This window comes from Mya arenaria, chromosome 13 (assembly GCF_026914265.1).
Source record: "Mya arenaria isolate MELC-2E11 chromosome 13, ASM2691426v1".
Taxonomy (NCBI): Eukaryota; Metazoa; Mollusca; class Bivalvia; order Myida; family Myidae; genus Mya; species Mya arenaria.
Genome location: NC_069134.1, coordinates 21400446 through 21414803, shown reverse-complemented (window position 1 = coordinate 21414803; position 14358 = coordinate 21400446). Strand labels below are relative to the sequence as shown.

Sequence of the window (14358 nt, the reverse complement as noted above, 5' to 3'; positions counted from 1 at the left end):
AAAAACCGGTTTTGTGATAATGTTTCATGGACGAAGTCCAGTTAAAATCTTTAATTAACTCAACAGCCATTTTACTACTGTCCAGATTGTGCCTTTTCAGCCTGTTTACCTGTAAAACATGTTGAGGTGTGGGTCTCCGCGGACAGGCTTGTAGTACCAAGGATGAAGCTCTAGTGCAGGTTCCTCAGAAAAAGTCGGCAATAGCTGATCGAAAGTCATCGCCAGCAAGATAAATGCCACTGGCAAACAAACCTGGAATCACATTTATCTGTTGGTAATCTTAAACTAAAAGCCCATTTTCAAGATAGTTTAAAAAAAACTAAATCATATAGTGTTGAGAAAAATACTGAATAAAATGTTGTTTGTTTTCAAAAACAAATTGTAACTTGACAGTTGTTTCCCCTTATGATACTCTGATTCTGTTTCATTATATTTGAAGTTGGGATATATGGAATGTTTAGTGGGTATTGATGAGGTAAACCTTTTACTCAAGTTTCATAAAAAATCTTTCACGGGGTTAAGGAGATATTAACCCTACATGCACTTTTTGGATATAACCTTTGACCTTGTACTGTGACCTTGACTTTGTCATTTGTTTCCAGTGTCATGAACACTCTTTCAGGGGTTTACGAGACAAGAATGTGTAACAAACAGACATACGGACATCTGCCCTTAAATCATTAACTCCACCTCCATAGCATGAGACATAACCAATATAAATATAGTTCTCAGCGTTACACCGTATAGCGGAGAAGAATTGTCTCAAAATAGCCTGTCAAAAACTGGTTTGGTCAGTTTTGTAGGTGGCGCTATAAAGCGCGGGAAATGACGTAGTTAGGCGGGTAAAGTGAGCTTTGGTCATTTCTACCGAGACTGCTGTTCGGGCAACATCAAACTTGAATTATATTTTCGTGATGAACATGTTATTTGGTGAAAATTATATTATTTCACAATATAACCGCAATAAGATTGTATGTACAATTAAATCATATTTTTGAATTTGTATAATGGAGCATGTTGAGATATATTCGTTGTCTCATATTTGGAGGGTTAGTCAGAGAAACACTAAAAGTGTTTCGAGCATTGTTACGAATACAGTTTTCCTTGCACATTTAAAAAAGATAAGCGAGTTTTTTCCTGGACGGCCAGTATCCCAGAGAATAATATTGGATCTTATCTTTTTACATACGTTACTGATTCAGACACATATGTTTGGGGGTGAGATATGTATAATTCTGTACATGTTTTAACGTTATAACGTTATGTATGAAAATACGTAAAAATGATAGTATAGTTTTATATACACGCAAAAAAGTAAACAATAGTTATAGTACACTCTTGTGTTTGGATTTTTGTTGTTGCCACCCCCTTGTATCTGTTGTTGCCACAAATAAACTAGTCTCGTCAGCATAAACGGTGTTTGTTTTGGTAAGGGTGAGTTGAGACACCGTAAGCTTTCAGATAAACATACGATAAATATATGATAAAACTACATGTCATAAACAACCAAAATTTGACAAAGAATAAATGCATACCACAAACTGTAACTATACTGTAAGACTACTACTCCCTACCTCGAAAAGGAATCCTTTCTTGCTGCGACGTACATGTTGGAATCTCTTGAGGAAGATAGCGATGAACTGTCGGAGGGTAAGTTTCCAACCAGTCACCTTGGCGTGCTGACTGTGGGTGAAACCAGTCTCCCCATACTCACTCACAGGCTGAGATATCACCGACTCTGGAGGAAAGTGTTGGGAATTTATGATCTTTATTTTCGCAATCAAACTGCCTTGCTCGTTGGGAATTAATGAACTTTATTTTGCTAGCTTTAAAAAAACAACACTTACTAATCAATCCAAAACTCAAATCTCCATTATAAATATCACTTATTTGTTTTCCATTTTATGACACTTCAAACGTATTTAATTTTTTAGTCCTAAGATGAAGCTAGAATTTCTTATGTTTTATGTACGCCCTAGATGTAAATGATCATGAGTATTACAAAGCATCTTAGTTCTTTGCAATATTTATGGGACAAAACTACAGAAACAAGCCAAAAGTTTAAACATAAACCCCGTTTAATGGCACAGGGTAAACACCAAAAACATAGTACATAAAAAATAAAAAATCACTAACAAGAAACATGGAACAACAGCACAAATCTCTACAAACAACACAGTGCATAATATATACCTTATAAAACTAGGTATGTTTATCATATCGTGAAAGACGTTTCCTACGACAAACATTATGAAACTCACGAGAAATTCAAAACACTTATTAACTTTTCAGTTAGAGTAGATACAATGTAATTTTGGACACCACAGAAAAAGGCCTAACGTTTCTCATGCAGAAATAGATATACATACGTTAGGAGTTTAAACTTCATAAACAATAACTTTATGTCACCAAGCAAGTACTACCTCCAACTTATCTTGTTCCCGCTTGGTGAAAATACATACTATTTACTATCAAAGGATACATACTTATATACGCAATAATGAAACAAGTAGACATGCTACAATTTCTTTTAAAATTGGTCTCCAGTTTGTTTCAGTGTTAGATCGCAATGCATTCCATTGAATGGGCACAACTATATATTCCCTTACTTAGTAACATTGGTTGCTTACTTCATTAAAGATGTACTCTTACTACCAAATCAGATTTACCACAATTAATACGATTGTTTTGATATAACAAATAGGATGAATATATGTGGAAAACAATGGTTCTTATAAAGGATACCGAGTTTAGTTTGAAGGTGCAAAAAACATGGTATTTCTACCTTATGAGACTATAGTAGATTACTGTTTATCTTTTAGCACTCACCAATCATATAATATTTTGACCTATTAAATGCACGGTTACAAGCCATTTTAATTTATCAACTTAGCATTTGCTAATATCATTCATCCCCATGCCTAAAAGCAACACCTGAGTGAATCGCAAGCCCACCCCTCCATACCTGTGTCCTCCTCTACAATCAGGTCCATCTTGCTGTCTTCGCGGTGAGTCGAGGCTCGCCAAAACAACGAGGGCTTTTTCTTACTCTTGAAACTGGGACGAGACGCTCCCCGAGTCAGGCGACCACCTAGGTACACAAACAATACAGCTATATGACTTCAGGTGCTTTGAATCTCCCGCCATTTTGGCAAAAATTACTTCAAATTGACTTTAAAAAGAAAAGAAAAATAGATTTACATGATAATATTGAAATATAATACAATTTATATGAAATTAAAAATAATATGCTGATCTCGATCCTGTCATAAGGGATATATACGATTATTTGAGAAATTAAGACCTGATATCGTACATTCTCCGAATAAACAAATTAAACACTCCCGTAATGTTACACTGCCTTACCATCCGTCATATCATCCAGCTTGTTTCTCTTGCGTTCGCCAGCATCCCCATAGTTCTCCTCCGTCACCTTCAGAAACACCTGGGGGAAATTGTTTTTCTTGTTGTATCTCTTATTTTCATCCTACTTTACAGTCTAACTACGTAGAAAGTTGTCAACATTTGTTTTTTTATATAAATAATGCTTGTTCAAAAGGCAAATACAATGATGGGCAAACAAATAATTTACGAATATTTAACAATCGTTCTGAAATACATCAGTAGAAAAAAAATCATTTGAATTTTTGCTTCATTTGTGTGTAAGTATAGCTGCAGAATAGTTTGCTGTTTAAGCAACTTTTCTTTCATATCTCATACCTCCTCCAGACTTGTATCAGATATGCCAAAGTTGGAAATCCCCAGATGAACACACGAGGATTCAAGTTCATGGAACAGCCGCTCAAAGTCCCCACGGTGTGCCGCGTTGTCTGGCAGCTGGTAACACAGCTCAGTCATATTGTCCTCTACAAGCTTGGCCTCCGGTACAAACTTCTTAACAAATGATGTGACTTTCTTTACGGAAAAAACTGGAAAAATACAGGTGAGGTTGATTGTAAGTGACATGTCCCTAAATAAGTCATTTCACATCATGTAATATAGAAGGGAAGGTAAATTAGGCATTGGACATCAAATCATACAGCAGGGAGACTAACCTATTCATTACACATCATGACAAACAGAAGTAAGTGTTAATTAGTCATACGACATAATGCTATATAGAATGGAGATTTAATTAGGCAGTTGAGAATATGTTATACAGAAGGGTTACTTAATAAGTCATTAGACATCACATCATGTAGAAGGGAGACCAAATTAGTCAGGAGACTTTATACGTCACTAGATATCATGTTATACAGAAGGGAGACTAACTTAGTCATTATCCATCACGTCATTCAGATATAACACTAAATTAGCCATTAGACGTCATGTCATACAGATGGAACACTAAATAAGCCATTAGACGTCACACCATTCAGATGGAACACTAAATTAGCCATTAGACGTCACGTCATACAGATGGAACACTAAATTAGCCATTAGACGTCATCACGTCATACAGATGGAACACTAAGTTAGCCATTAGACGCCACGTCATACAGATGGAACACTAAATTAGCCATTAGACGTCATGTCATACAGATGGAACACTAAATTAGCCATTAGACGTCATGTCATACAGAAGGTCGCTAGTATTTACCTCAGGTTGACAATATTTACTGTCACCCTCAAGACAGTCAGTATGGAAATAAAACAGAAGTTCGACTAACTTAGTTAGTAGACATCATGCCATACATAAGGAAAGAGGGACTAAATAAGTCAGGAGACATTATGTAATACAGAAGCTCGACTAACTTAGTCAGCAGACATCATGCCATACATAAGGAAAGAGGGACTAAATTAATCAGGAGACATCATGTAAAACAGAAGCTCGACTAAATGAGTCATTAGACATCATGCCATACAGAAAATGGACTGAAATTAGTCATTTGACCTCATGTTTCACAGAAGGGAGAACTTAACTAGTCGTTAAAATCACGTCACACAGAAAAGGTACTAAATTAATCAGGAGACATCTTGTTAAATAGAAGGGAGACTAAAATAGTCATAAGACATCTTGATTTACAGAAAAGGGACTGAAATTAGTCATAATATATCATATTATACAGAAGGGAGACTAATTAAGTCTGAGATGTCATGTACTACAGAAGGGAAACAAAATTGGCAATAAGACACCATGTCATACAGAAACGATATATCTATCTATCTACCTTAATGTTAAATACTACACATCCATCTAACGTGCTCTATAAGACTTTAACGATTAATTAAAGTTATTGAAAGGAATTGGATGGAGTGAAGCAACACATATTTTTCACAAATTTATATGAATCTATTGTGCCACAGAGGTGACATAATTTTTAAATCATTTAAACGACTTACATATCTTGTTAAAGTGTCTCATTTAAGCTGCACTTTCACAGATTGAACGTTTTGACATTTTTTTTTATTTTTTGCCTTGGAACAAGTTATTTTTTACGAAAATCAATGGAAACCAGAAATATAAAACTGCTGACAAAAATATTAGATAGCAGATTTTTCAATTTAAGTTAAAAAAAAATGATGATTTATGCATTTTTCTTAAACCGTAAGTAACGGTTTAAGCCATAAAACATTAATTTTTGATCGGAAATATGAAAATCTACGATCTGATTTTTTGTTAGCAATCTTATATCATTAGTTTTCAGATATTTACGCAAATATTTGCTCTTTAGAAGACAAAAAATAAAAAAAAAGTTGTAAAAATGGTATATCTGTGAGAGTGCAGCTTTAAACGTCTTACGTATCTTATTAAGACGACTTTACGTCCCTCGTTAAAGCGAAATAATTTGCTAATCATAATCGCCTTATAATATCACCGGTATTGATAACATTGTAAACGTGCCTGAGGCAAGAGATGATTAACCGTTCTCATTTCATGTCAATTATGCAATGAACAAGATACGCAATTCACTTTTAAAACGAGATTCGCAGGCCGTTTAAAGAGTACTAACTCGTTTCAACGGAAACATAATTTGTTTTAACAATAACCGTATGTCGCTGTAACAAGATAAAACAAATAACACGTTTGTCACCACTATGCCATCATTTGAATCTTTGCTACCATATTTTCCTATATTTTTTCTTAAGTATACACGAACAAAAAAACTGAACATGTATTGTTTGACACAAATAATTTATTTTTATTATTGCATACTCGGGGAAATGCTCTCTTTCCCCGGATGTGTGGGAGGGTCACTGTAAGATTTCCCCTCTTTGAACCCCTTATCCACCTCCCGATGCATCGCAGGCTGAAAAACAATGATACAGTAGTGTATGTTATTTTTGTACATGGTGTTCAACATGACTTAACTGTAACAGTTGCCTATCTGTTAAATGTGCAACCTTATCTTTTAGTGAAAATAACAACAGTATGAATATACTGTTACGATAAAACTTTACTTCAGTTACGATTTTTATATTATTTGAATTTTGCTCGATTGTCATGAAAAACATACCACATCACTGGTAACGCTCCTTTTACTACTAGCCGACTCCGGTCGCACTTTCGTCATCTCCGAAGTGAAAAACAGTTGTGACTTCAAGATGGCCTCCTCGTCCACTTCTTTGTCTGCCCTCACAAGGGTCAGGTAGTATCCGTTACCATACCGGCTCTTGAGAAACAGGCTGGAACCGACACAGCAGAGCTGTCCCTGGGAAATGATGGCGATACGGTCTCCAAGCACGTCAGCCTCGTCCATTTGGTGGGTGGAGAGGATTATGGTGCGTCCTATGAAAGAAACAGCGCGTTAATCATAGTCACTGGAATGGCTGTATTTACATAAATATACATACCTGTAAGATATACTTCTTGAAGCTATTTCTAACCTTGACTTAAAGGAAAAACTTTGAAAAGATGACAAAAGTATTATTGATACAATGACGCAGCAATTCTTTACCATATAAGGGTATCCAAGGTGGATCTTATAACCAACTAACACTGTTATGAAAGTATGTACTAGCATAAACAGTTAATTGGGGGCAAACTTTCTTCAATGAGTAACAGTCATCCTGATCTAATTCATAAACTTCGAAAGAATAATACCTTTCTTGAGTTTGAGGAGAAGTTGCCAGATGTCCCTCCTGGCGTACGGATCAACACCAGCAGTTGGTTCATCCAGGATAACTGTCTTAGAGTTGCCCATAAAGGCTACTGCAACTGACAACCTACGCTTCATACCACCTGAAGCACATCATGATGTAATATACACACACAGATCTTACACATATTACTATATGAAACTGTAAAGACCTAGTTCAAGCCTTCCAACCGTGACCCCCCCGCCACCACAATAAGAAATAAACAAAAAATGTGTGCCTTGATCCCTCTTATCATATCTCTGATCTGCATATCCTGCTGTGCAGTTTTTTGGAGGTTTTATTAAAAACATGGACCCTAAATGACCCAGAGCCCTATGCCAAGAAATAATACACAGGAAATTGGCCCCTGCTGTGACACCAGTGCAATTAGGAGGTGATTCATAGCAGGGGATAATCATGCCAAACATTCCTTAAACTAGGCCTGTAAGACAGCTTAAGTGGATACATTCCTGTAGAGTGAAAAACATACCGTGCTCAATAAAAATGGGAAAAGCAGGGTTCAAAGAATAATAATGAAGATTAAAGAAGGCAATTCTTAAGGATAAATGAAGAAGGCAGTTCTCAATAAAGAATTTGGAATAAAGTGCTCAAGGATAAAAAAGTATGCAGCATTGAAGACACAAGGAGAATGTAGTCCGGACAAGTGTTCAAGAAAGAATGGATAATGAAGTGCTCAATATAATCGGAGAAAGCAGTGCTTGTGATGAATGGAGAATGTAATGTTTAAGACAGTCGGAGAGTGCAGTGTTTAAGGATGATTTAAGAATGCAGTGCTCATTTATGCTTGTATAATGCAGTGCTCAAGGAAGTTGAAACATAAAATGTTTAAGGCAGCATGCAGACTGCATGCAGTGTACAATGAAGAATAGTGAATGCATTGTTGAAGGAAGAATGGTGAATGCAATACCCAATACAAATGGTAAGTGCAGTACTCAAGTTGATTTGAAATGAACTGCTCAAGGAAAAATGCACAATATAGAATGCAGTGCTTAATTAAGAAATGAGAATGCTTTGCTCAAGAAATAATGGAGAATGGAAAATGAAGTGCTCAAAGAAGAATTGGGAATGCTGTGCTGCAAGGGGAATTGGGAATGCTGTGCTGCAAGGGGAATTGGGAATGCTGTGCTGCAAGGGGAACTGGGAATGCTGTGCTGCAAGGGCAATTACGAATAGAGTTTTCAAGCAAAAATGTCCAATGCAGTGATCAATAGAAAATTAAAAATGACGTGCTCATTGAAGAACGGATAATACAGTACTCAAGAAGAGCAATACGAAGCATACAAAAAGTAAAAAAAGGAACCCTTATATGTGTTCCAGACTGACTCTACATACCATTCATAATGTAGTGTTGTAATAATATTTGAAGTTTTTTTATTTTGCAAGGATGAACTAAATGTGAAGGTGAAAAAAAAGTTGTCAGTGCCTTTTTGTTTAAAAAAAACAGATAGAAATTTAAGAAACCTTCAGCAATTATGTTCTCTCGTTTATATAACTTACCGGAGAGGTTGCTGGAGATCTCAGTTCGTTTGTGTGGCAGGCCGACGTCCTTGATCATTTGTTCCATCTCCTCCTTAACATAAGAGGAAGCCGTTCCCTTCAGACGTGCATAGAACCACAGGTGCTCCTCAACTGTTAGCCTGTAAGGTTCTCATTTAGAAATATTTTCCTAATATTACATTACAAACAATCACATCTATTTGAAGAGAAAGCACTCAATTATCAGCATAATATTTATTAGAAAAACACGCAAATATTTACTTATATACGCAGAAAAGTAAGTCACATAAAAACTTCAACAAGCCCTGAAAGTTATTGAAAGAATGGGTGTGCAGGCCTAAATTTATACTTTAAGTTGTTCAATTCTAATGATAAATTGTGCACCAATTGATCAGCAAAGAGAAGTTCTAAATAGTTTGCTATTCTTGTTTCAAGCTAGAGGCGCATTATATAGGTCGATTAAAAAAACAACACTTATTTAATTTTAATGCATTATGATGATCATGTTAACCTCATTTGTCTCAAATGATTAATTAAAAAAACATATATTTGTGTTCTGATACAAAAGTAGCCATTATATATAATGTGTGTTTCTAGTTAATATCTACGTGTCCACGATTTCCTCTGTTTAAAAAGCACCGAAATATCGCATGTATGTTTTGATATGTACACAAATCATAGGCGTTTTTTGTTTAGGACATACTTCAAGTCAAATGAGTTAATCGTGATAAAGCACACAAATTTAAAAATGCACCACTCTATATTGTTCCCCTGTAAATAAAAGTATAAAGCCCCATTTCTCACCAGTCAAAGAGGACATTATGTTGCGGACAAGTGCCGAGACTGTGCCTGATACTGTCCATGTTGACACGAATGTCCTTGCCATGGATGAAGGCTGTACCCTCACTGGGCGGGAACAGGCCGGTCATTATAGACCTTCAGGAGAGAGGAAATATTATAAGCGTTCTGCCATCTCCCCAATCCTTACACTAATATGCATACTTTGCATGTTTTCAATTTGTTTTCATAATACAAATAACGCTTAAACTAAGCTAAATTAAATATTGAATAAAACAAAGGTTTGAAAAAAATAGTTGCCGTAGCATTGAATGTCGTGTCGAGAATAATTTCAAGTAAATACTTTAATAGTAATGCATTGCAAATAGTATGTGATTAATTGTAACGATACTTAAAAGATGCACTTTTACTCCCAAATAAGATTTACCACAATTAATACAATTGTTTAAATATACCAGAAAGGATGAATACATGTCGAATAGTTGATCACTGTTAATCTTTTAGCATTCTTTTAGCATTCACCAATCATTTAATATTTTTTCGTTTTCAGCTATTAAATACACTGTTACAATCTTGCTAATCAGTAAATAATAATTTCCATACTAAAATGCATTATTTAGTAAGTAGTTCAAGATTTGTCACTTAAAATTTATGTTTGTTATACATGCGTATGTATTGATTTTGAATAAGTGTGCCACTTTAAGTTTTAAATTAAGTACTTTCATCTAAATGAGACAATTTACATGTATATGGCGATGATAAACTGCAACGTTATCAGTGCGAGTTAAGAGTACATAAACAAGTGTTTGGAGAGGTTGTTTGCCTTTTAAAATTAGTTTTTTACAGTACACAATCAGTTTGCAGTGCAGAATCAATCATTTACAGTACGGAAAAGTGGATTCCATTACGAATTCAGTGGAATAAATCAGTGGATTCCATTACGAAATCAGTTGTTTACAGCTCAGAATCAGTTGTTTACAGCTCGCTCAGAATAATATGTTTACAGTTCAGAATCATTTGTTTGCAATGAAATCGTACAGTATCAAGTTCATTACAAATTAGTTGATTACAGTACAGAGTCAGTTGATTATTGTACAAAATTAGATGCTTTCATTGCAGAATCAGTTGTTAACAGTACAGAATCAGTTGTTAACAGTACATAATCACTTGTTAACAGTACAGAATCACTTGTTAACAGTACAGAATCAGTTGTTAACCGTAAAGATTCAGTTTTTAACAGTACAGAATCAGTTGTTAACAGTACAGAAACAGTTGTTTACAGTAAACAATCATTTGTTTGTAATGTAGAACCACTTATAAACAGTACGTAATAAGTTAATTGCATTACAGAATAAGTAGTAGGCAGTTTTGAAAGTAGTTGTTAAAAAGTACAGAATCGGTTTGATAGCACAGAACCAGTTGGTTACAGTTCAGAATTAGTTGTTAACAGTACAAAAGCGGTTGTTTACAGGACACAATCCAGTACAGAATCAGTTGTTTACAAAATCAGAAGCTTACAGTACAAAATCATTTGTTACAAGACAGAATCAGTTGCATATAGTTCAATTTATCATGTTATTGTTCTCACATGGTGGTGGTTTTCCCGGCCCCGTTGTGCCCAAGGAAGGATGTAATCTGATCCTCGTAGAAGTCAAGGTTGAGCCCATCCACAGCAAAGTTGTTGGAAGTAGAATATTTCTTCCGTAAGTTACGGAGGGCCACTCCGATCTTCTTGTTTTTAGGCCCCACCTCCATTACATCTGTGTCTGTAAATTAAAATTACAAAATATTCTGTACAAGACATATTCAAATATTGCACATAGATGAACAATAAATGTCTCAGGTTCAACTTATATTTAATGTTGATTTCGAACAATTTTTCATTATTTTGACTTATTATATTTAGTTTTCACTGGATAAGGGTGATACCTGTGCTGAGATAGTTCATGCTTAGTTGTCCTGCATCCCCACACTGGGTCTCATCCAAGGAAATAAAGCACGTTGTCAAAGCCTTGATTGGGAAGTAAAATGGCTTCGGTATTCCATACTGACCTGCAGCATATTAAGGTATAACATTGTATGTAGTATGGTAGTTTACAATTTTGTTGCTCTTCAAGAAATTAAAAAAAAGAAATGTGTAAATCTAATATCTATGTTATTCTGAAATTAAAAACAATTACCCATGCGAAACAATCTGTCACCGTACCTAGCCCTTCAAAAATCTGAGTCAATATCTATTAAAATGCTGACGAAACAACACATACCGGGGAAGACAGCCTCTATGTACCAGGTAAGGAGGGCGTAGATGACAAGGTCTATGAGCATCATGCTGACACAGTGAAGCATGCTAAAGTCATCGTCGTTCAAGGGGCTGATACCCATGTTGCTCCACTGGAGGCCAATAGCCTGCTCCTCCCACATGGCAATGAATTTACACCCATAGCCAAAGGCTACATTGGACAAAAGACCCTGAACAAATATTCAGAGGTTAATGGGAGGCAACAATAAATGTTCTTAAATCGTCATCTAATGGTTTTAATTAAAAGTTCTAAATTAAGTAATAATTAGATTTATTCACAGGATAGTCAAAATCAATTGCAACATTTAACACATCGAACAGAGATCAAACAAAGAACAATTGAATCTACTTACAACAGACACTTTCTGACGTAGAGTGAGCACGCTGTCAAATCTTATCAATAGCTCGAAAGGCAGGTACGACAAAACGTACGAAAACCCCGCAAAGCACGCGGCCAGGTTCGGTTTGGAAAAGAACACACTCACAAGGAAACAGAACACGATTGTCACTGAAGAAAACACCATGAGGAAGAACAGCACTGCTGTCGGGTCGGAATATTCTAGAATGTTTCCAGCCTGCAGGAAATGTTGTCAATGCATTTTTATTAATTTAAGAAAGACGAAACAGGCGAACCTGACATACAAAAATACAAATGAAAACAATGTTTTCAGTTGAAGCAATGTATTCTGAAACATAAGCCAACAATTACCCGTTGCACTCTTATATGCCTGCAATATTTATTGGTGCAATTTACTGCCTTTTTTATACTATTTTCCCTTACAAAAATAGTACATTCCCCTTCTCCATATCTTATCATATCGTTGCAAATACAGTCATCAAAAAAAACAATAAGGAACATATATATTTGATTAAATAGATCATTTGTTTCACAAAATTCCAGGTGCACATTCATGCAGAGTTTCATCACTTTGGCAAACATACTTTTACAGATACGTAGTCACAAGATTTGGTAACAAACGGAAGGACGGACCTTTAGAAGAACAACCAGCAATACGCTTATGCAAAACATCATGACAAAGGTGTTTATGAACCATCCAGCCCAGTGTACTTCATTCCCAAGCCCCATAATCTTCATCACTTCCTTAAGGCGTTGTTCCTTCTCATACACAATGCTCTTACACAACATGGCCGTAGTAAGAATCCATGCGAGGATCATTAAAAGCGGTAAAATGTGGGGTAAGGTGACGATGAACCTGCAGGAGAGATGTTTAATAGTTAGTATGTATCTACCAACAAATTAAAACAATTTGGTATATATCCGACCACACAAGTAATATATAACATCCAGCGTGTAAGTACAAAGAGCTTTCAATTTTGTATTGATATTTGAAATGGTGCTAAATTGGATAATAATCACCGACTTGATTGAGAAAAAAAATAGTGAATCAAAATACAAATCATGTTTGGTCCAAAGCTAGCATGTGACTAGAAAGTAAACTTGTACACTGGTTTATCAGCTATGAATATTTATATAAGGGGTTCGATTCGGCGTCATGTCAACTTAGTTTAGAGCCACTTATTACTAATACATTCATATCTTTAATACATCTTGGGCACTTAAGATAAATACAGGATAATGTTAAGCCTAACACAATATACTATAAATATCTTAAAAAAGGCATATGAAAAAGTAGAGATCCATAGAGAGATCGATAACCCTCTAAAATGCAAGCCATTTCAAATAATAAATTTTTCGGTGTGTGCGGTTTATTTTATTATTATTTTTTATTTTAATTATGTATTGTTCTCTACAGCTACACATTAGGCCCCTTGCATGCTACAACAAAGATGCACACAACCACACATAAGGCCCCTTGCATGCTACAACAAACATGCACAACCACACATTAGGCCCCTTGCATGCTTCAACAAACATGCACACAACCACACATTAGACCCCTTGCATGCTACAACAAACATGCACGCAACCACACATTAGGCCCCTTGCATGCTTCAACAAACATGCACGCGCACAACCACACATTAGGCCCCTTGCATGTTACAACAAACATGCACAACAACCACACATTAGGCCACTTGCATGCTTCAACAAACATGCACGCACACAACCACACATTAGACCCCTTGCATGCTTCAACAAACATGCACACAACCACACATTAGACCCCTTGCATGCTACAACAAACATGCACGCAACCACACATTAGGCCACTTGCATGCTTCAACAAACATGCACGCGCACAACCACACATTAGGCCCCTTGCATGTTACAACAAACATGCACAACAACCACACATTAGGCCACTTGCATGCTTCAACAAACATGCACGCACACAACCACACATTAGACCCCTTGCATGCTTCAACAAACATGCACACAACCACATATTAGGCCCCCTGCATGCTTCAACAAACATGCACGCACACAACCACACATTAGGCCCCTTGCATGCTACAACAAACATGCACAACAACACATCAGGCCCTTGCATGCTACAACAAACATGCACGCACACAACCACACACTAGGCCCCTTGCATGCTACAACAAACATGCACAACAACCACACATAAGGCCCCTTGCATGCTTCAACAAACGTGCACGCACACAACAACACATTAGGCCCCTTGCATGCTACAACAAACATGCACACAACAACACATTAGGCCCCTTGCATGCTT

The 14358-nt window shown here is 36.2% G+C and overlaps 1 protein-coding gene across 1 annotated transcript in view; it reads right to left on the bottom strand.

The window, feature by feature from the left end:
• LOC128215121 (phospholipid-transporting ATPase ABCA1-like) overlaps window positions 1-14358 on the bottom strand; it is a 48739-nt gene that overhangs the window by 12866 nt on the left and 21515 nt on the right. Inside the window, exons 14-28 of the mRNA XM_052921842.1 lie at window positions 12687-12909; window positions 12049-12270; window positions 11661-11865; window positions 11326-11448; window positions 10985-11162; window positions 9403-9534; window positions 8599-8738; window positions 7046-7183; window positions 6467-6730; window positions 6158-6307; window positions 3721-3929; window positions 3367-3445; window positions 2966-3091; window positions 1575-1738; window positions 110-252 (exon numbers count right to left, since the gene is read on the bottom strand). Coding sequence (XP_052777802.1) covers window positions 110-252; window positions 1575-1738; window positions 2966-3091; window positions 3367-3445; window positions 3721-3929; window positions 6158-6307; window positions 6467-6730; window positions 7046-7183; window positions 8599-8738; window positions 9403-9534; window positions 10985-11162; window positions 11326-11448; window positions 11661-11865; window positions 12049-12270; window positions 12687-12909 — 2496 coding nt within the window. The remainder of the gene's footprint in view (window positions 1-109; window positions 253-1574; window positions 1739-2965; window positions 3092-3366; window positions 3446-3720; window positions 3930-6157; window positions 6308-6466; window positions 6731-7045; window positions 7184-8598; window positions 8739-9402; window positions 9535-10984; window positions 11163-11325; window positions 11449-11660; window positions 11866-12048; window positions 12271-12686; window positions 12910-14358) is intronic.